At 43.5% G+C, this 21851-nt stretch overlaps 1 protein-coding gene across 1 annotated transcript in view; it reads left to right on the top strand.

Moving 5' to 3' along the window:
• Positions 1–3165: 3165 nt before the first annotated feature.
• LOC145399134 (uncharacterized) overlaps positions 3166–21851 on the top strand; it is a 117882-nt gene continuing 99196 nt past the window's right edge. The window contains exon 1 of the mRNA XM_080271873.1: positions 3166–3336. Coding sequence (XP_080127999.1) covers positions 3166–3336 — 171 coding nt within the window. The remainder of the gene's footprint in view (positions 3337–21851) is intronic.

The raw sequence follows: 21851 nt of genomic DNA, 5'->3' as shown, positions 1-21851 counted from the left end.
ATTCTTGGCGAACTAATAACCAGCTGTCTATACAATGGCAACAATGAGAGTTGGCATGATTAAAAATGTGTGGAATTCTTGGCGAACTAATAACCAGCTGTCTATACAATGGCAACAATGAGAGAGAGAGAGAGAGAGAGAGAGAGAGAGAGAGAGAGAGAGAGAGTCCATTATGTTCCTGACAGGCTCTCTGATGGCCATAATGACGCAGCAGCAAAATATAACATCCCAGTCACATTTATTTAATTACGAATGTGTTTTTCCGCACTAACTCTTTATTCTTTTTTTCTTTTAATTCGGCTGGGCCTGATGAGCGTCCAGCCTCCTAAAAGTCCGTGGCGTCGTGCCCAAATTTTCGCATCTGCAACAGTGCAACATTTAAAAAAAAAAACTATTTCCTGGTAAGTAGGGATATGAATAATACATGGATTCTGGGCTGATGCATGATAGGGATTTTAACTTCATGGCGTCAGGTGGTCCAAGGTGTAACTTCTTCACTCCAATGACGTATATTTCGTCTTTACTCAGGGGTGGGATTCTTTGACATATTTAAGATCTCTTCCTTGTTGCAACCATGATTTTTTTTTAAGGACGAAATGTAATATGCAAAATTCTTACTGTTGTTCGATATATTTTGTCTTAATCTTGGTGGGATTCTTGGACATATTTAAGACCTACTTCATATCGTAACCATGATTTCTTTAAGCAGGAAGAACTATAGACAAGGAATTTTTCTATGTTGTCTCGCTTTGTCTTTCCATCCAAACAGCTATGGCCGTTTTCCTCTCGTAACCAGGAATTGTTTTCGGCGACAGAGAAAATTTAACGTCCTTAACCACCTCGCAAAAATAAACTTGAGATACGATAGGGTATCCATCTTAACTACCTTTGAAAATCCCATCCAAAGAAACCAGCAAATAATTATACTGACTCACGAAAGGTTTTTTTAAGTAGATGAGGACTTAACCAGGACTATATGTAATCTCTTTAGTTCGAAAAATCTATCCTGAGTAAAATCACCAGAAGATAGAAAAGATAATATGATAATGGTGTACTCGAGCTGAAAGGGTTAACAATTCCACTTTGGAAAATATAATATGAAAGAGTGTGCTCGGCTTGAAGGGGTTAACATTATATACATGTAACTTTAGAAAAAAAAATATATAAAAATGGCGTACTCGTGCTAAGAGGGTTTACAGTTTCACTTAGAAAAAATAATAAAAAATAGCGTACACGGTCTGAAGGGGTTAACAGAACTTCACTTAATCCCCTTGCATTTTCAACACATATTCCAACTAACATCCCCCTCCATCCCTCCCACTGCAAGCACGTACACAAAATTCTGCAACTGTACAAACCTCGATAAATTCGCAGGGAAAAATCTTGGGTAAAAAAAGGGAAGAAAATAAAGTCCTGAAGTCGAGGGAAAAAAAAAAAAAACGTGCTCAGAGTTGCAGCAGAAATTCGGATTTGGCCAGCGAACAAGTTACCTTCACAGCTGAGTGGCGCCGCTGCTGGCAACACGCAAAACCTAAGTTGGAAAAAAAATAAAAATAAAATAAAATAAACAGCTGAGGATTTGAGCACAATGACACTAGGATATGTGTTTCATGAATAAATAAATAAATAAAAGATGAAGTTAAAAAAAATGATATATCGCTTGAAATAAATGATCAATAGTTAAAAAAAAGGGGTGAGGCTGCACACTTATACAGCTGAGAATATGAGCCACTGTCACTGGGATATATGTTAAAATAAATAAAATAGGAATAAGAATAGGAGGAGAACTGTACTGTGAGTGAAAGTAAAGGCAGAGAACAAACAGAACAGAGAAAAAACTGGACGAAATGAGTTGTCTTCTGCACGAACAGGGATGAACAATAAGGCAAACAAAGGTGATAGCAGAAAATGAAGAAATGAAAAAGTAAATAATGATATACAGTAGTAAGCATGAAAAGTGATGGAAAAATATGAAGAAATAATAACAGAAAAGGAAATTCTATACTTAGTGAAAATTACAAGGATAATGAGAATACGAGAATTAATAAAAAGGCCTGCCATAATAAGTACGATGAGTATCAAAAAAATGTAAATCACGAAGAAGCACTCACAGAACACAACCCCCGCGCCCTAAACCTGATCTAAGGACCGAACATTTAACTTTGCACTGTGACCTTGACCTTCGAGTAATTATTCTCAAATTTAAATGACTTCGTTCTCGCCTGACCCTCAACCGTTCCACCAAATTAAGAAACTGGATAAAAAATAACTGAACTGACCTTGCTTTTTGACCTAGTGTTCTCAAATTCGAAAATGTTAATCCTTACCTGACCATCAACCCTCCCAAAAAGTTTGGTCTAAATCGAATGAATACTAATGGATTTACAGCGTCGAACTTTTGATCTTCCCTATAACTTGACTTCTGACATCTTGTTCTCAAAATCGAATCAATTTCCCTTTGCATTACCCTGAACCATTCCATCACATTTAGTCTAAACTGGATCAGAACTGTTTAAGCTGTCCTTGCCATGTGACTCTAACTTTTGACCTGTTTCTAAAAAAAAAAAAAAAAAAAAAAAAAAAAAAAAAAGACCCCTTACCTGATCTTCAACCCTTCCACCAAGTCTGATTAAAACAGGGCCACAACTTTTTGCGCTACTATGTTCACATGGCAAAAGACAGACAGACAAACAGAGACAGACCTCCCCCCCAACACACACATACACATGGGTCAAAAAGATACCTCGTCGCCCTAACACAGGCCTGGGTGTTCTGACAGCTTACTTAATGACTTTTTCTTTTTATCATCCACAGTTCGCATGATGAAGCAAAAGGTGTGCAATGGATGGGTCGCTGAGTCAAAAAACGACTTTTCTGTGATGGCAGGAAACAACTATGTCATCTCTCCATAACTCTAAATTCTTCAGTACGATAATGTTTTATTTTAATCAGGTCACCAGCATACGATTATTATTATTATTTTTTATTTAGAAGGGATGTCTAATAGTAAAAGTGTTAATTATAAGGGTATCTAACCCCCTAATTCAAAAAGTCTTCCTTTAACCAAATAAGATCAACGTCAGATAAAAACACGAAATAAAATACTGTATACGTCCTCGGACTGAAGAGGTTAATGCCCAGTTATAGACAGAGAAACAGATAGGCATGAGAGATGAGAACGAGACTACGAGGGAGGGGAGTGGATATGAGGCACGGAGGCAGACAATGAGCGGGAACTCGGGGCGTCTGTTTGCAGATGATGAAGTATTGCTGAAGTTGCTGAGTTTGGTGGAAGACTTTGCATATGTGTTTGAAGGGCGGAAATCAACGCTGAGTGTATGCTGAAGCTAGGTATTCATTGCTGTTTTGAGAGGAGCATGTGTGCGTTAGAGACCTTCCTTCTACAGGGTATGTAGTGTGTGTGAGAGACGAAAATCGGATGTTATTGTATGTAAGAGCAAGGTTTTCATCACTATCTTGAAAGGAGCATATGTGTGTGAAAGACGAACATCAAATGGTGATGAATGTAAGAGCAAAGTATTCATTGCTATCTAAAAAGAACATATGTACGTGAAAGACGACAATCAGATGTTTATATACTGTATGTAAGGGCAAGGTATTCATCGCTACTTTGAGAAGAGCACGAACACATTCTACAATGTGAGATTAAAATATAGAAATGAAGAACATGAGAATCTTCATGGGCTTTGGAAATGCTATGAACAAAGACAACAGCATGAACGATACTCAACGAAATGGTACAGCAGGGAAGAAAAAAGCAAGGAGTATGAGATCAATAACAAGAAACATAAATGCGAGTGTGAATAAGTGCAACATGGCGTACAGCAGCCAAGGCTGGATATTTAGGGCAAAGGTTGAGAATAAAGACAGTGAAGCCAAAACTGCCTTACAATGCCTATGAAGTAATTTACCGAGACAGGTAGACAAATGAACAACGAGATGAATGAGTGGAAGTGAGGGCTATATAAAACTTCTCCATTTGGAAAAGCGTCTCCTAAATCGCATAATCATAGGTTGGAGAATGCATGAGTACAGTGAAAAAAAAATCGCAACAGTGAAAGGCCTAGCAAGGTGTACAGAGAAAGGTAATTAGAAGAAAAGGTACCGAACATAAAGCCAATAACAAGATGGAAGGACAAGGTACTGGAGCGTATTAGAGGGGCCGTTACTCAGGAGGGACAAAAATTCCTGAAAGGGTTTCTGTTAGGATTACCCCTCACAGTATGTAGCGTCAGGTAAAAGACACAGACATGTATCAAGCCTGGAGACGAATGAGAAAAATATAATGAACTGAGAGGAAATGCGTGACAGAAGACACGATACGCAATGGCTAATGGAAGAAAGTCAATAAAGAACAAAGAAAATAAGAGGAGGTACAATACAATATGAGCAGTGAGTGATGGGCAGGAATAATGGATTAAGAACAGAAAAACACAAGGCGTGGTGACCTCGAGCACGCGATCCAGTCCACCTGCACGCTATCACTACACCACGACACTACACCACACCACACCACAACACATCCCCCTGCCATTACTTCAACACCAACACATCACTATAATCAACAAGCTATAACACCAAAGGACAATATTATCAACACACCTTTATAATGGGGAACCAAGACACAGGCACCATTACACCGTCACAACTTCATGATCCTCCTATCATTTCATCACCTTCACATCACCAGTTCATCACAACACCCTTCCATTACTTCATCACCACCACCATGACCAACACGCTACACCGACAGCACACAGTATTATCCGGACACCTTAATAATGGGGAAGACACACACACACACACACACACACACACACACACACACACACACACACACACAGTCAACCAACTTCGCCATTACACTTCCCCTAACATCATGCTTGTCCTGTGAGTACTAAGTTCCTATAAGGTCCACTGCAAGATCGATCTTTCTACTCGAAGGGAGAGGGACAGGGAGAACCAGAATTTACCCTTCCTCATACTGGCAATGTGTGAATGGGGAGGGAAGTCTGTGAAGAGGGCAATGTACACTCTCCACTATACATTAGTACACATTCAAAATCGTTCACATCAAGCAATCCTACTATCACATCATACCTCTACATCACCACATCACACCACAACACTACATCACCAACATACAATCTCACCATCACACACCACAATCTCCATACCCCACTACACCTCCATATAAAAGCACACCACTGTACAGTATTACACCACACAATCATTGCAACTCATCGCACTACCATATACATATACCATTCACTACATTCAGATGAATACACCACCACACCATACAAACAGGCTCACCACTACACCAGCACCAACACCAAGACTGTACTATATCATATACTACCAAACATCATCCAGACATACCGGAACACCTTCATACCATCTCATCTTTGCAGCAACATCACATACAGTCTGGATATTCACCATCACTGTCCCCTCACAATACTGCGTTTCAGCACCACATCATACACTGACATTGCTACACCACAGCACCTTACTCCACACATGCTCAACATCACTCCCTTCTACACAACACCATCACACCAGCCCTCACAACACCAAACACCACACACAACACTCCACACATGCTGACCATCACTCCATCCAACACAGTACCATCGTACCTGCCCTCACAACAACACACACCACACATTCTCACCATCACCCCCTCCCACACAACTACACCACTACCCATGCTCTCACTACTCCACACCCCAGACATTACACCCCTCCCACATAACATCACAATATTAGCCTTCACTACACCGTACCCCACACATCACACACCTCCAACACAACACCACATTAGCCTGCACAACACCACACTCCACACAGGCACACGATCACTTCCACACACCATCGCACCACATCAGGCCTCACCCACGCTTCATATTTCTACCTCCCTAAAGGGTATATATATTTCGGGTTCGGCCATAAATTTAAAACTGTTACCACCTATAATTCGTGACAATTCTCCACTGGGCCGTTTTTTACCAGGCGAGCTCTGTCAAAATTATTACATTTGGCATAAGCATCATGAATTCTGAATACACGCAATTTTACAGTCAATTTCACCGTGCGTGCCGTGAATAACAATAATTATGTTTTTTGGGGACATTGTACGACTGCGAGTGGGACGTGAAATAAAGTGGGTGTTATGGTGGGGCAGCGTGTGGGTTGGTGGACACGATTTGGGAAGCCTCTTCGTGGACAAACTCAAGATCTGTTATTAGCTGCCGTTGCTCAGAACAGATTTTTTCCCAAGAATTTTATAGAAAGGAGAATGTAAAGTCTTCCTTTCTCTCCTGTTCCTCTTTAAAAAAAAGTTCTTAATTACGAGAGGAATATTATCATAGGTAATTTATTGTCCTATTGGAAGAAAATCGGAAGTGCAGAAAACTCTTTATCATGTTTTCTCCACCCTGACAAAGACCTCTAACCCCTTTGAGCTTAGTTGATGGCCAAGTGTTGGTAGACTGGAGGATGATCTGTCTAGTAACCAAGGAGACTCATTCCCACCTCATACATGAGTGTCATCGATTTTTATCCAACCACGACTTAGTATTCAAGTTGCGGTATTAACTCAGTTCCCTCAAGTGAAAACAAACCTACTATAGTGTTTCCTGATTATCCTGCATAAAGATATCTTAGTTACGTCTGGGATATAGTTGTAAGTTTGTGAATCTGGCCCCAGGCTGCCACCCCACCAGCTGGAACGTAGATCCTATGCTGCGTCAGGCACGTAGTCACAGGCACGATCACCTTAGTATGACACACACACACACACACACACACACACACACACACACACACACACACACACACACACACACACACACACACACACACACACAACACCTACTTTTGAATGTGGTATCCTTAGCATATCTCAGAAAATAGTCGGCATTAGTGTCCAAGTGGTAATATTTGAGGTCTATTGAGAACTAGCCGTACAGTACATTAGTGTGTGGCAAGATGAACTGCTTGGTCTAGGGAACGAGTTTCCTTACCTACGTTCAGAGTCGGACACCTAAAATAAATGCTAATATACACACAAACAACTGCACCCATGCGGACACACGAACACACATCGAAACAAATATGTACACACACGCAAGCATACAATCTACACATCTTACCACACACATACCTTTACACATATGAGCACAAACACCTAGATCCATCATTGATTCACATATCGTACTGGTGTTTATTGATCGAAAACACGGCACATGATAAATAAAAACTGAACTCGCTTACTTTTATCATATACTGTACTGTGTAACCAAATCATAAAGTTGCACGGATTTTGGCACGGCACGCATTCCTACACAGGTTGTCAGGATTTAACCAAAAAATTTCTGGCCAAAGCTGTTGAATGTTAAGCCAATATCTGACAGCTTCAATGGAGGCAACCCGAACAATTACAATCACCTATTAACTAAAGCCCCTGAATGAGGTAACTAAGTATAAATTATTATTATTACTAGGATATAACACAAAGACCCTAATTCCTTTTCCATTATAAAAAGTGGACAGGTGGCTTCACGAAATATTGGCAAAGATTAAAAGATTCCAGTGTTGGTGTGCTAGCAGCTGTTGATGTAACTGCTACACACACACACACACACACACACACACACACACACACACACACACACACTCAAAAGATTCAAGACTGACGCGGTAGTAACAACTGATATGACTGCTACACACACACACACACACACACACACACACACACACTTTACCCAACCCCACACCTTAGTTCGACACCCTGGCCCCACACCCCAGTCTCACATTCCAGTTCGACACCCTTGCACCACACCCCAGCCCTACACCCCAGTCCATATCCTCCGCGTGATGAACACCTTCCACTCCCCTGCCTTCTGCCACACCACCATGGATCATTCAGTCGACTAAACTCCCCTCTCCTACAAAATGCCTCCTTTCTCTGTTCCTCACTTATCATCGCGGCCATTTCCACCCTGCAGACATAATTCTCCACTCCCCGCCTATCACCCAATCTCACTCAAATGCCTCGCTTCACTCCGGCTCCTCCCTCTTCCCATCTGTCACTTCTCCTTGCCTTTCCCCTCAGCGACTCTCTTCACATCCCCCTTTTCCACATCTTGCTCAGCGTCCCCTTCGAACCTGTCAATTTGAATATTTCTCTCTCTCTCTCTCTCTCACGAACACACAATACACATCCACCCACAAAGAGCAGAGATATGAACATTCTCTCTCTCTCTCTCTCTCTCTAGCGCTTCTCATTGCTCTCACACCTCACACCCGACCCGTCATCTTCCATCACACCTCGCATCCTGCTCATCATCTCATCTCCACACCTTCCTCTCCCCTTCCCACCTCACTACCACATCATTTTCAGACCATCCCCTCGCTCTCAGGCCACATCATCAAAACTGGGTGCGCTTAAGTGTAACACCTAATTTTCTAAGGGCTTTATAGAACCCCTCTTAGACATAATTAGCCTGCATCCCACATTACATAGCCTAGTTAGCAGTGATGAAGAAAGGTCAGATATAGCACCATCACCTGCTTAAGAAATCATGGTCGAAAACTGGGTGCTTATTCACACCTTGGCGTCTCCAGTTTTAATTACATGGCTCTCATTCACTTCCTATCAATCACCTTATTTCCTATCAATCACCTCATCTCCTATCAATCACCTCATTTCCTATCAACCACCTCTTTTCCTGTCAATCACCTGTTTTCCTATCGATCACCCATTTCTTGTCAATCACCTCATGACCTATCAATTTTCTCATTTCCTGTCGAACAACCTATTTCCTATCAATTACCTCACTTCCTATCAATAACCTAATTTCCTATCAATCACCTCATTCCTATCAATCACCTCATGTCCTATCAATCGTCTAATTTCCTATCAATCACCTCATTTCCCATCAATCACCTCACTTCCTATCAATCAGCTCATTCCCATAAATCATCTCATGTCCTATCAATCGTCTAATTTCCTATCAATCACCTCATTTCCTGTCAATCACCTCATTCCTATCAATCACCTCATTTCCTGTCAATCACCTCAATTCTATCCTCATGCAACACCCCCTTCAATTCCAGGGGTCCTTCCTTGGCTGAGTAAAACCGTCTGGAGGGAGTCAGAATAAAGCAGAAAAATCGTCATCGTTGAGAGGGGTTAATGGGGAATGTTTCCAGAATATCCAATGCAAATCGTCCCTGAATCTAAAAAATCGTCTGGTTGTAATAAATAGTTCCTGAATTGAGTAAAAATCGTCTGGTAGTAGTAAAAATTACGAAAACAGATCTCATCGTACTGAAAAACAAAATTCCTTAACTGGGAAAGCTCATTTTGAATTCTATTCGTGTCACCTGAAGACGATTTTCAACTTAGGGAAGACTTAGGCCAGTGTTCTTGTCTCTTAAGGAGGCTCCATAACACCTCTTCCTTAGCGATTTATTTTTGGATATGGCTGGTGAATATAATTTTGTATTTATGAAGAGTAACATGATATTAGAATGATTTAAATTTCACAGAAGAGGACAGCATGGTGTAGTTAACAAAATAAATCGCTTAGGAAGAGGTGTTAGGGAGCTTCGTTAACCAATGAAAAAAAAGGCCCTGGAATGGTTTGAGACAGCCTTAATTTACTCCGCATCTACCTGATATTCTCCTTAGGATGAGTAAAATCGTCTGGAAGCATCCTGAGTTAAACGAAATAATCCGTCATCGTAGTGAAAAGGTTATTAAAGAGTCTTCCGCCAACCTCTCTTTATGTTTCTCTCTCTCTCTCTCTCTCTCTCTCTCTCTCTCTCTCTCCAGCTCACTTTCTGCTCATTACCGTACCATCACATGTCATTCTTTTACAGCATGCTTTTTGTCCTTAACCTCGCCTCTGTTCTCCCCCTCTCTCCCTCTCATCTCGTTCCCATTTTTCTCTCTCTGTCCATCATCAGTTTCCTGTCACTTCTCTCATATATCACTTTCCGTTCATCATCTCGCTATCACACCTCTCACTTTCTTCCTCCCATCTCGCCTTATGTTCTATTCGTCACCTCGCTCTCACACTTATATTCTCTGTTACATTCTCCTTACACCTCACATTCTCACCTTTACATCTTCTACTCTCTTCCTCCCACTTAAAATTATTCTGTCCCGTCACCTCATATTTCATACTGCCTTCGTCCCACTTCTTATCATTATTCTGTCCCGTCACATTCACACCATGTACTGTCTTCCTCTCACCTCACCTCATATTCTGTCCGTCACCTAACACCTCACACTGTCTTCCTCCCATCTCACCTGATATTTTGTCCCGTCACCTCACACTGTCTTCTCCCCACCTCACCTCATATTCTGTCACCTCACACTGTCGTCCTCCAATCCCACCTCATATTCAGTCCGTTACCTAGAGACAGACAAAAGCTTACAGTCCACATTCCCTCCATAGCATATACAGACTCTCACGTACACCACAACAACACAGTTTCAATATGCACGCCTCATCTTGGATTCTTCAACACACCCATACCCATGCATGAAGCACTGAGTGGGGGCGGCTCAATTCCCCAGTGGTTTTCCCGGATCTACGGATCAGTAACCCTTCAGGACCCTTAAAACACAGCTTGAACGAGTGTAGTAATGGTGCCCGTTAATTTCAGGCGTGTACATGGCGATCGCTACAGTACAGGCACATTACACTCTTCCTGTTACCTCACTTCATATTCTGTCCGTCTTCTCGTCCTCCACACATGTAATCTTCCGTCCACATCTTCTCCCCATACCTCACTTTCTCCCCATCACCAAGACCTAGCACACAATTTCTTTCATTTTACCTCACACTCCATCCCTCTCACATCACCTCGCCTTCCTACCTAGCTTCTACTCACTAGCTCCTCGCCAAACAAAACTTTCTGACCATCATATCGTCTCCATACCTCATACCTCACACTCTACCCATACTCATCGCCCTTCCCCATTAACTCTCTCATCTAACTTTCTTTCCATAATCTCACCATCGATCGTTCTTCCACTTCGCCCTCACACTCCCCTCCTCATTCTCCTCCTGTCGTCTCAAACGCTGTTCTGCCTTCTTCACTTTCATCTCAAAACCTCTCTCTCTCTCTCACCTCATTTTCTTCTTAGAATTTCGTCTTTGCTTTTTCGCTCTCCCATTTTCTTACTTCACTTTCAGCTCAGAGCCTCGTCCTTGTATTCTGTTTCTCTCCTCGACCTCACACTCCATTCCTCACACCTTATTCTCAGCTCAACACCTCGCCCATTTCCTCTCACTCGCTACCTCACTTCGCTGCCCTTATACCTGATCATCCATCCCCCATCTCACTTTATTGCTTTCTCACTTAATTTTCTCCCAACTTATTTTATGCTCATCACCTGTCACTCCATACCCCCTATCCCACTTTATCGGCTCTCTCACTTACTTTTCTCTCAACCTATTTTATGTTCATGACCTCGCCCTCACAACTCATTATCAGCATGCACTTCATCCCCTAAAACCTTACATTCTGTTACTCCCACGTCGCCTGTCGGTCGTATCTCACCCTCACCCCTCACATTCACATCCTCCCTCCTCACATTCCTGTCCATTCACTCTCTTCCCTACACGTCACCTCCTCCCCCTCATTCCCTACCTCTTCCTTGCCTGACCTCTCCTCGGCGCCACCTTCCACTCTCTTTAGCTTGGCCTCATCGATCCCGCCTCACCCTGACCCCCAGATGGCCAATTAGAATCCCCTCCACGCACACCTGTTTTTCCAGTCCCGCTAATTCTAAACGAGGCAGTGGTTAGGTTCGAGTCAGCTAAAGGCGCCCACAACTGCCCATGTTACAACCAGCGCCCCAATATTATCGAAACTGGCGCACTAATCCTTTGACGCGAAACATGTGATGAATATTGCGCTGATTGGAAGGCCTCTGTTCACCAAATTTGATGTAGTCCCCCTCGCACTCCAACCCCCATCCCTGGAACTGTGACAAGGCTGGAGTGTGTGTGTGTGTGTGTGTGTGTGTGTGTGTGTGTGTGTGTGTGTGTGTGTGTGTGTGTGTGTGTGTGTGTGTGTGTGTGTGTGTGTGTGTGTGTGTGTGTGTGTTTGGGCTGACATGGACAAGGTTTGGCGAGCGTCCCACCGAAATCCATGCAATCAAACACCCAAGACTCACAATCGAATTATTTCATGGTGCGATGTTAGCTAACCCTTTCCCTGCCGCCGGTGTTTTGGGGATTTTGTTCAAGCTAACATTTGGCTATTAAATTCAAGCCAGCATTTGGGTATTTAAATCAAGCTAACATTTGGGTATTTAAATCAAGCTAATCTTTGGGCATTTAAATCAGCTAACATTTGGGCATTTAAATCAAACTAATCTTTGGGCATTTAAATCAAGCTAACATTGGGGTATTTAACTAATGCTATCACAATACTATTTACTTCAACTGTGAATATTTCCTGGCAGCCAAAATCTTCCAAATACTATCTCGAGTAAGCCATTCTCTGCTACTGCTACATTTAAAAATTGACCCTCTCAGTCCGAGTGTGTCATTTAGGTGCGATTCTTGCTGTTACCATTAGTTATTATAATTATTATTATTATTATTATTATTATTATTATTATTATTATTATTATTATTACTGTTATTATTATTATTATTATTATTAGTTATTATTATTATTATTATTATTATTATTATTATTATTATTACGGGGTTACTACCATCAGTTTGGAAGAATGGTGTAATTGTTAAAATTCCGAAGAAGGGAGACCTGAGTGAATGTGGTAATTGGAGGGGAATCTCTTTGTCACCGATAGCTTTGAAAGTTTTCAGTAGAGTGTTGTTAAATAGGTTGGAGCCAGTGGTTGAGGGTATTCTGAGGGATGAACAGGCTGGTTTTAGAAAGGGACGTGGTTGCAATGATCATATCTTTATAGTTAGGCATTTGATGCAGCAAGTTAATGAAATGAGAGTACCGTTAAGTCTTTGTTTTGTTGATTTTGAAAAGGCTTTTGATAGTGTTTCGAGAGAGACTATGGGGAAGATCATGAGACATTATGGAATACCAGAGGAGTTTGTGAGGGTCATTATGAACATGCATGGGGACACATTTTGTAAAGTGATGGTTGATGGTTGTCTGAGTGATTCGCTTGAAGTCAAGTCCGGAGTAATTCAAGGTGGTGTTCTATCGCCTTTATTATTTATATTGGTCATTGATTACATTATGAAACGTGTTGGAACAGAAACCGGTGCAGGTATACTTTGGGGAGAGAACAGGAAACTTTTGGATTTAGATTATGCAGATGATATAGTTTTGATTTGTGATGGGCCAGAAGAGATGCAGAGAGTGTTGGACTGTTTGGTGAGTGAAGGTCGCAAGGTGGGTTTGGTTATTAATTGTGGAAAAACTGAAATAATCAATATGAATATGGAAAATGCGCAGGAATGTGTAATTGGAGGTATGGTTGTAAAGCAAGTTGATAGGTTTAAATATTTAGGTACTTATTTAGCCAAGGATGGTTCTTTGAACTTTGAATTCGAGGATAGGTTAAAGAAGACTAATCAGGCAATGGGAATGCTTAAAAATATTTGGAATAATAACAATTTTTCTGTTCATACAAAAATCAAACTTTATAAGGTAATGGTTAGGAGTATCTTAATTTATGGACACGAGTCTTGGTACAGCACAGTGACTATGGAAAATAAATTCTTGGTGTTTGAAAATAAAGCACTTAGAAGAATATTAGGAGTTAAGTGGTGGGAAAGGATACCAAATAGTAGAATTAGAGAAATAACGGGAGTGCAGCCGATCGATGAATATGTTAGATTCTCACGATGGAAGTGGCTAGGACATGTGTATAGGAGACAGGGAATAGTACGAGGTACACCAGGGTGGGTGGCACTTGGTAGGAGAGGTAGAGGAAGGCCAAAAGAGACGTGGGTGAGGACAATGAGACGGGAAGCTGGAGATGAGTGTTGGGGAGATCTTGAGGAGTTAGCACAAGATAGGATGTGGTGGTGTGAGTTCATCGAGGCCCTATGCATCCCCGAGGGTGCCACAGGAAATGAATGATTGATTGATTGACTATTATTACTGTTATTATTATTATTATTATTATTATTATTATTATTATTACTATTATCATTACTGTTATCATTATTATTACTGTAGAGCTTCTTAATAATGAACAAGATGATGAAGGCAATATCTAACCCCTTTAGTTCGAAAAGCTTATCCAGGGAAGAATAAAATCGTCCGGATGGCATGAATAAAGTCACGCCATTGGCTTGAAGGGGTAGACTAAGAAGGGAACAGACGGTTTTCCTCAGTGAAGAGAAATCCCGGTAGTCAAAGGGTTAAAAGTGCCGCAACAGGCCATAAGGATGAAAACAGCGTGGCCCGGGATGAAAATAGTGTGACCTGGGGACGAAAACAGTGTGACCCGGGGACGAAAAGTGTGACCCGGGGACGAAAATAGTGTGACCCGGGGATGAAAATAGTGTGACCCGGGGACGAAAATAGTGTGACCTGGGGACGAAAATAGTGTGACCCGGGGACGAAAATAGTGTGACCCGGGGACGAAAATAGTGTGACCCGGGGATGAAAAGTGTGACCCGGGAACGACAATAGTGTGACCTGGGGACGAAAATAGTGTGACCCGGGGATGAAAAGTGTGACCCGGGGACGAAAACAGTGTGACCTGGGGACGAAAATAGTGTGACCCGGGGACGAAAATAGTGTGACCCGGGGACGAAAATAGTGTGACCCGGGGATGAAAAGTGTGACCCGGGGACGAAAACAGTGTGACCTGGGGACGAAAATAGAGTGACCTGGGGAGTGGGGTGGAAGGCACTACAAAAACTCGACTGTGTGTGAGTTTGACGTTTCATATACATCGCCTCTCTCTCTCTCTCTCTCTCTCTCTCGTGTGTGTGTGTGTGTGTGTGTGTGTGTGTGTGTGTGTGTGTGTGTGTGTGTGTGTGTGTGTGTGTGTGTGTGTGCATTTTACACCCCTATAATCCTCTCTTACGCTACTGATATTAATATTAGAATGACAAAAATAACAGGCAAAGAGAAGTATGCTAAAGTAAGTCGCAACACAAGGGTTGTTAAGGAGTGTTATATGCCAGCACCAATACAACCTACCCAAAACACCATTGTGTATCAATTTTCACACCTTACACAACCTCAATAAAAAAAATGCATAAATATCACGCACGGTGTAGTAGGCAAAATAAACAGCAACGGGAAAGGTGTCACGAAGTCTGCTCACCTGACGACCCACCAGGTGTGCGAGTTTGGTGGTGTTCCGCGTCCGCCGTCTCGTTCCTCCTGTCGTTCCTGGAAAAATACCTCCCGAACAAGATAGGGTCACAGTTACACGAAATTCAGCCTCGGAATTGACCCTCTGGCGGAATAGTATAGTCGGCAATTTCCTAAACTACCTGGCTGGCGCGCGTGACACCGGCCAGATTGCAACTTAGGCGGCGATTCGCGAAAAAAACAAAACAAAAAAACTTACGAGGAATTCAGGTGTCGTAAGTAAGATTTGTTTGTGTTTTTAAAGGGAGAGAGAGGATTGGAGTTTGTGTGTATAATCTTCCCATATTTCTCGTTCTGTGTGTGTGTGTGTGTGTGTGTGTGTGTGTGTGTGTGTGTGTGTGTGTGTGTGTGTGTGTGTGTGTGTCAAGCTAGACTTGGAAGACTAAAAAAAAATCAGTTGTCTGTCGTTACATGTGTTTCTGCAAGAATGGGTAATGAAAGGAGCGCCAGCATAATTTTCCCACATTTCTTCCGTGCAAAAACATATGTATATCAAGGTTGAGAGAGGAAATGATCGCGTTTGTGTGCGTGTGTGTGTGTGTGTGTGTGTGTGTGTGTGTGTGTGTGTGTGTGTGTGTGTGTGTGTGTGTGTGTGTGTGTGTGAATCAGGGCTGGTATTTATCTAGGGTCTTAAGTATCATCCAAGTCAGCCATATCCCCATAGCACTTGAATATCATAAATATTCTTACATTTTTCGTGTTACTTCACTTTAGTTGTGGAATGTACGGTACCTTATATGAAAGACGACAAAAAAAAAAAATAGATAGATAGATAAATAAAAACATTTACAAACCTTAACCTCTTCAGCCAAACGTTGTCTCAACTGCTTTAATTATAGACACTACCAGGTGATATTACTGAGCTTAGAAATGAGGTTAGGGAAGGTTCAAAGACGATATTATTAGGCTTAAAGAAGGGGTTCAGGAAGGTTCAAAGACGATACTGTCATGCTCAGAAAAGGGGTTCAGGAAGGTTCAACTTGGGAGAGATTTTTCAACCTGATGGAGTTAGATGCGACCTTCACTAACCCACTGAGCACCAAACCTTCCCTAACAGAAATAAAATCGTCTGGAAGTACTGAATTAAAAAAAGATGAATAAAACTACTTTCAAGACAGAAAAAATATAATAAAACGTCACCAGATTCAAGTGGTCAAAATGGCGTACTCGGTCTGAAGGGGTTAAGCTCAAGACTGTAAATTTAGAAGTTGGGTCCACGAATGGAAGGGGGGGGGGCAAGGTGAAAGTGAGGGCAAGGGGGAGGAGAGGGCAAGGAGGAGGAAAGGGCAAACGGAAGGTAGGAAAGGGCAAGGGGGAGGAGAGTGCAAAGGGAAGGTAGAAGAGGGCAAGGGGAGGAGGGGGCAAGGGAGAGGAGAGGATAAGGGGAAGGGGAGGACCAGGGGAAGGGCAAGAGGAAGGAGCTGTCATGGGGAAGGAGAGGACCTGGGGCAAGGAGAGGGCAAGGGGAAGGAGAGAGCAAAGGGAAGGAGAGGGCAAGGGGGAGAAGAGGGCAAGGGGGAGGAGAGGGAAAAGGGGTGGAGAGGGCAAGGGGAAGGTAGGAGAGGGCAAGAGGGAGGAGAGGGCAAGGGGGAGAAGAGGGCAAGGGGGAGGAGAGGAAAAGAAGGTGAAGAGGGCAAGAAGAAGGTAGGAGAGGGCAAGGGGGAAGAGAAGGCAACGGGGAGGAGAGGGCAAGGGGGAGGAGAGGGCAAAGGGGAGGAGAGGGCAAGGGGGAGGAGAGGGCAAAGGGGAGGAGAGGGCAAGGGGGAGGAGAGGGCAAGGGGGAGGAGAGGGCAAAGGGGAGGAGAAGGCAAGGGGGAGGAGAGGGCAAAGGGGAGTGGTCAAGGCGGAGGAGACGGCAAGGGGGAGGAGAGGGAAAGGGGGAGGAGAAGGCGAAGGGGAGGGGAGAGGGCAAGGGGAGAGAAGGCAAGGGGGAGGGGCAAGGGGGAGAGGGCACGGGGGAGGAGACGGCAAGGGGGAGGAGAGGGCAATGGGGAGGAGAGGGCAAGGGGGAGGAGAGGGCAAAGGGGAGGAGGCAAGGGGAGGAGAGGGCAAGGGGGAGGAGAGGGCAAGGGGGAGGAGAGGGCAAGGGGGAGGAGAGGGCAAGGGGGAGGAGAGGGCAAAGGGGAGGAGAAGGCAAGGGGGAGGAGAGGGCAAGGGGGAGGAGAGGGCAAGGGGGAGGAGAGGGCAAGGGGGAGGAGAGGGCAAGGGGAGGGAAGGAGGAGGGAGGGAGAGTGGGAGAGGGCAAGGGGGAGGAGAGGGTAAAGGGAGGAGGGGCAAAGGGGGAGGACAGGGCAAGGGGGAGGACAGGGCAAGGGAGAGGAGAAGGCAAGGGGGAGGAGAGGGCAAGGGAGAGGAGAAGGCAAGGGGGAGGAGAGGGCAAAGGGAAGGTAGGAGAGGGCAAGGGGGAGGAGAGGGCAAGGGGGGAGGAGAGGCAAGGGCAAGGGGGAGGAGAGGGCAAGGGGGAGGAGAGGGCAAGGGGGAGGAGAGGGCAAGGGGGAGGAGAAGGCAAGGGGGAGGAGAGGGCAAGGGGGAGGAGAAGGCAAGGGGGAGGAGAAGGCAAGGGGGAGGAGAGGGCAAGGGGGAGGAGAGGGCAAGGGGAAGTGGGTGCTGTGGAGTGGGTCTGGCTGCAGCTGATAACGCCTTTGGGCTCTCCGTGGAAGGGTGTGGAAGACAATGGTTAAGTGACACAACCGCTAATACGTTCTTCGCTACACCTACTCGCCGACTCTGTAAAATTCGACCTCCCCCCCCTTCTCTCTCTCTCTCTCTCTCTCTCTCTCTCTCATTCCCTGATATCTTTTCAGTATATTTCTTTATCGTACTGGTCTTACTTTTCTGTTATTCTACTGATTTCGTTATTCAGAACTACCTCTCTCTCTTTCTCTCTCTCACTCTCTCTCTGCCGCTGATAACGCCAGCGGGATGTCCTTGGAAGGAAGGGTGCGGGAAGATAATGGTTTGTGACGCGCCCACACCACCACAGACACGCTTCTTGCCACACTCACCAGGCCAGGCTGTTCACACACACACACACACACACACACACACACACACTACTCATTCACTCTCTCTAAAACACACACACACACACACACACACACACACACACACACACACCACTCTCTCTCTCTCTCTCTCTCTCTCTCTCTCTCTCACACACACACACACACACACACACACACACACACACACACAATCTCTCTCTCTTTCTCTCTCTCTCTCACACACACACACACACACACACACACACACACACACACACACACACACACACACACCAATGTACGATTTCCTCTCTATCAAAATAACTGCTTTTGTATCACCCACTGGCTCTAATCATTTTCCATTACCATAGTTTCAGGGACTTAAATAATTTGTGAATAAATGTGTGGCCCATTTCACTGGCCATGCTGTTGATAATTCTCCCATTAATTTTCGCTAACATGAATTAAACTTTTTTCCTTTTAATGCAGTCGGCTCTACTAACTTATTTTTAGGTGACCTTTTTTTTTTTATTGTCTATTATATACATGGGCTTCTCTCTCGATGCATCATTCGTTAAAAAGTGTGTGTGTGTGTGTGTGTGTGTGTGTGTGTGTGTGTGTGTGTGTGTGTGTGTGTGTGTGTGTGTGTGTGTGTGTGTGTGTGTGTGTGTGTGTGTGTCCAACTCTGGGAATAAGTTAAACAGTCCATTCCCTTAGGTCCAGCTATCCTGCAATCTACGTTTCTACTTATTTCTCTTTACTGTTCACTGCTTTGCCTACCTCCCATACGTGACACATGAATCAATAAACGGTATTCCCGTACGTTAAGGACGTTCCCTCACACCTCTTTCTAAGCGGTTTATCTTGCTTATTACATCTTGCCGTTCTCTTCAGTGTTACTTTCATGATTTGAAATTCACCGTACTTAGCAGAAATAACTTACAAAACAATATTTAGCCAAACGTATCCAAAAATAAATCGTTAAGGAAGAGGTGTTAAGGGGCTTCCTTAAATGACAAGAATCCAATAAGTGCACACAAAGAAGGAGATACGGGGGCACCACCAATGCAGTTGTGAATTCAATCAGGATCTCAAGTGCTCTATCAAGGAAACCCCTCCCCCCTCCCATTCCACCACATTTCACATCACCCTTCTCGTCCCCTTAACCTCTCAACCAGGTGAGAGGTGAAATCTGGAAAGCTGGGAGCGTAGAGTTCTGTGAGTGAGTGTTTCAAAGAAGGGGGGGGGGGACCCAAGAAAATATCACCACATACGCAACACCACTTTATACATATATGTGTGATATATTTTCATTTGCGTTTAAAAGATGCCTCATTACACGCAAAACAATGGTAATTCAGTAGAATGGAGGTAAGTCACACACTAAAGAAAAAAAAAAAAAGTCAAAAAATAACTGAGGACCTCCCTACCAGAGGGGGATAAGTACCATCCAATAAGATGGTCAGATTTTTGTCTCTAGGCATGACTCAACTTTCACTGTTTTTATCTGTGACCCGTGTACTTCTCTGGTTCTCAGTCATTTTTCACCTCTCTCTCTCTCTCTCTTCAGTGGTTCTCGAGATAATAATTCCTAATCTTTAACTGCATTTTTCTTCCGCTTTAGTTGTTGCTCTTTCTCAATTATTCTCTGTCCAAACGGGATTGAGGCGTCTGGCAATAGATAGATAGATAATTTTTTTTTTTTTTTTTTTGGAATATGCATGTGGCTCTGAATTTTTTCCCAACTCACAGCAAAAATTAGAGACAATAAAATAACACAGGGGACAGGGTCGGGTGGGGGGGATGAGGCAATATTTAGCACTTTGTGATTACTGTACTCGCCCTTTCTCTCTCTCTCTCTCTCTCTCTCTCTCTCTCTCTCTCTCCATAACAGTGCTTGTGAACGAAGCCTCTTTTGCACGTAGATTGTCACATTTCTGAGAGAGAGAGAGAGAGAGAGAGAGATTCCTAACTGCTCTTGCCTAATAACACCTGCACAGAATGAGACATGTTCGTAATGTTTCATCATATTTTATTAGGCTAATTTACCATAGTTTCTTGCTGAACTTATGAACGCTCCTGACGCACATTACTTGATCCTGTGTGTGTGTGTGTGTGTGTGTGTGTGTGTATGTGTGTGAAGGTGGACGCAGGTGTGGAGTTAGAGCGGAAATCAACCAGGAGTGCCGCAGTTCGGTGGAGTGAGAGAGAAGTTTGCCTAAGTGTGGGGTAACTCAGCCAGTCCCTCCACCGTCGCCTCACCTCACTGGGGACCTCGCAACTAATTTAAAGACTCACCACCTCACCTACTTTCTCCTGACCCAACTTAACCTAACATAATCTAATTTAACCTGACCTAAGCTGATGCAAAGGCTCCCCATCTCAGCTCCTTTCTCCTGACCCAATTTAACGTTACTTAACTTGACGTAACTTCCCTAACGTAAAGACTCCCCACCAAATCTCTTTTCCTTTAACTTAATTTAACCTAACTTAAACTAACTTAATCTAACCTAACTTAATTTAAACACTCGTCAATTCAGCCATTTTTGTTCTAACTGACCGCGATTGGAGATTATTACCTTTTGAAACTGTCAGGAAAATTGTCGCTCTATTCTGTCCTATTTCACGTGGCCTAACACTTACATTTCTATCTCGAACACTAAGCTGTAACATGAGATTAACATGAAAATATAGTGCTAGTCATGAAGAAGTGCTATGGGGAGGATGTGCAATATTTTCTTAACTTTGCTACTGAGTTGTCAGAACCGAGGAGACGAACTGATTCAGTATAGGAGTGCCCGCTATTTAAACAGACCTATAAGAAAGGAAGAGATTGGCAATAGTGGAGTAGGAGGAGGAGGAGGAGGAGGAGAAAAGTTAACATAGGCAACACTATATCCAAGCCCTTCAGTTCGAGACGTCCATTCAAAGGTGAATAAAGTAAAGATTAAGCATTTCAGCCATTTTTAATTCTCAAAGATGGAGATGAATTCCTCTGAGAATACCGGTAATTGGATAACTTTCAAGGTAACCGGCAGTGGAGTCTGGCGAATAACAGAAAAGGTGGACTGGAATGGATATACCTCGATTTAGTGCGAAATTAGAGACACGGAAATGGTCAGGATGGAATAAAGGACTGCAAATGAACACTACAGGAAATGAGGCTGTAACGAGCGCAGGTAGGCTATATCAGAGTTCGGCAGACACGCGGGAAGGTGGGCTGAAATGGAGGTAAAGTCAGCAATTATGTCAGGGCTACATAGTTTTTTTTCTTCTTACTAACATTCTCGTCTGGCGTTTGCTGGAATAGAGTGCTAGAACTGTTCCGACTGTGAGAGGGTTAATTTCTTTCATCAGCCGTGGATTAAATTCGTATACACGTGCTCTTGAAAGACTACATTTGGTATGGGACAGGGGATTATGCTTTTTTTTTTTTTTTTTTTTTGGATACCCCGGATAAGTCTTTGTGTGGTAAAAACGACAGGATAGGCC

The sequence above is a fragment of the Coenobita brevimanus genome, chromosome 47 (genome assembly GCF_032717465.1).
Source record: "Coenobita brevimanus isolate Jiangsu-jjx chromosome 47, ASM3271746v2, whole genome shotgun sequence".
NCBI classification, from domain to species: Eukaryota; Metazoa; Arthropoda; class Malacostraca; order Decapoda; family Coenobitidae; genus Coenobita; species Coenobita brevimanus.
The sequence above is the reverse complement of the archived record's forward strand: the minus strand, read 5'-3'. Positions and strand labels throughout refer to the sequence as shown.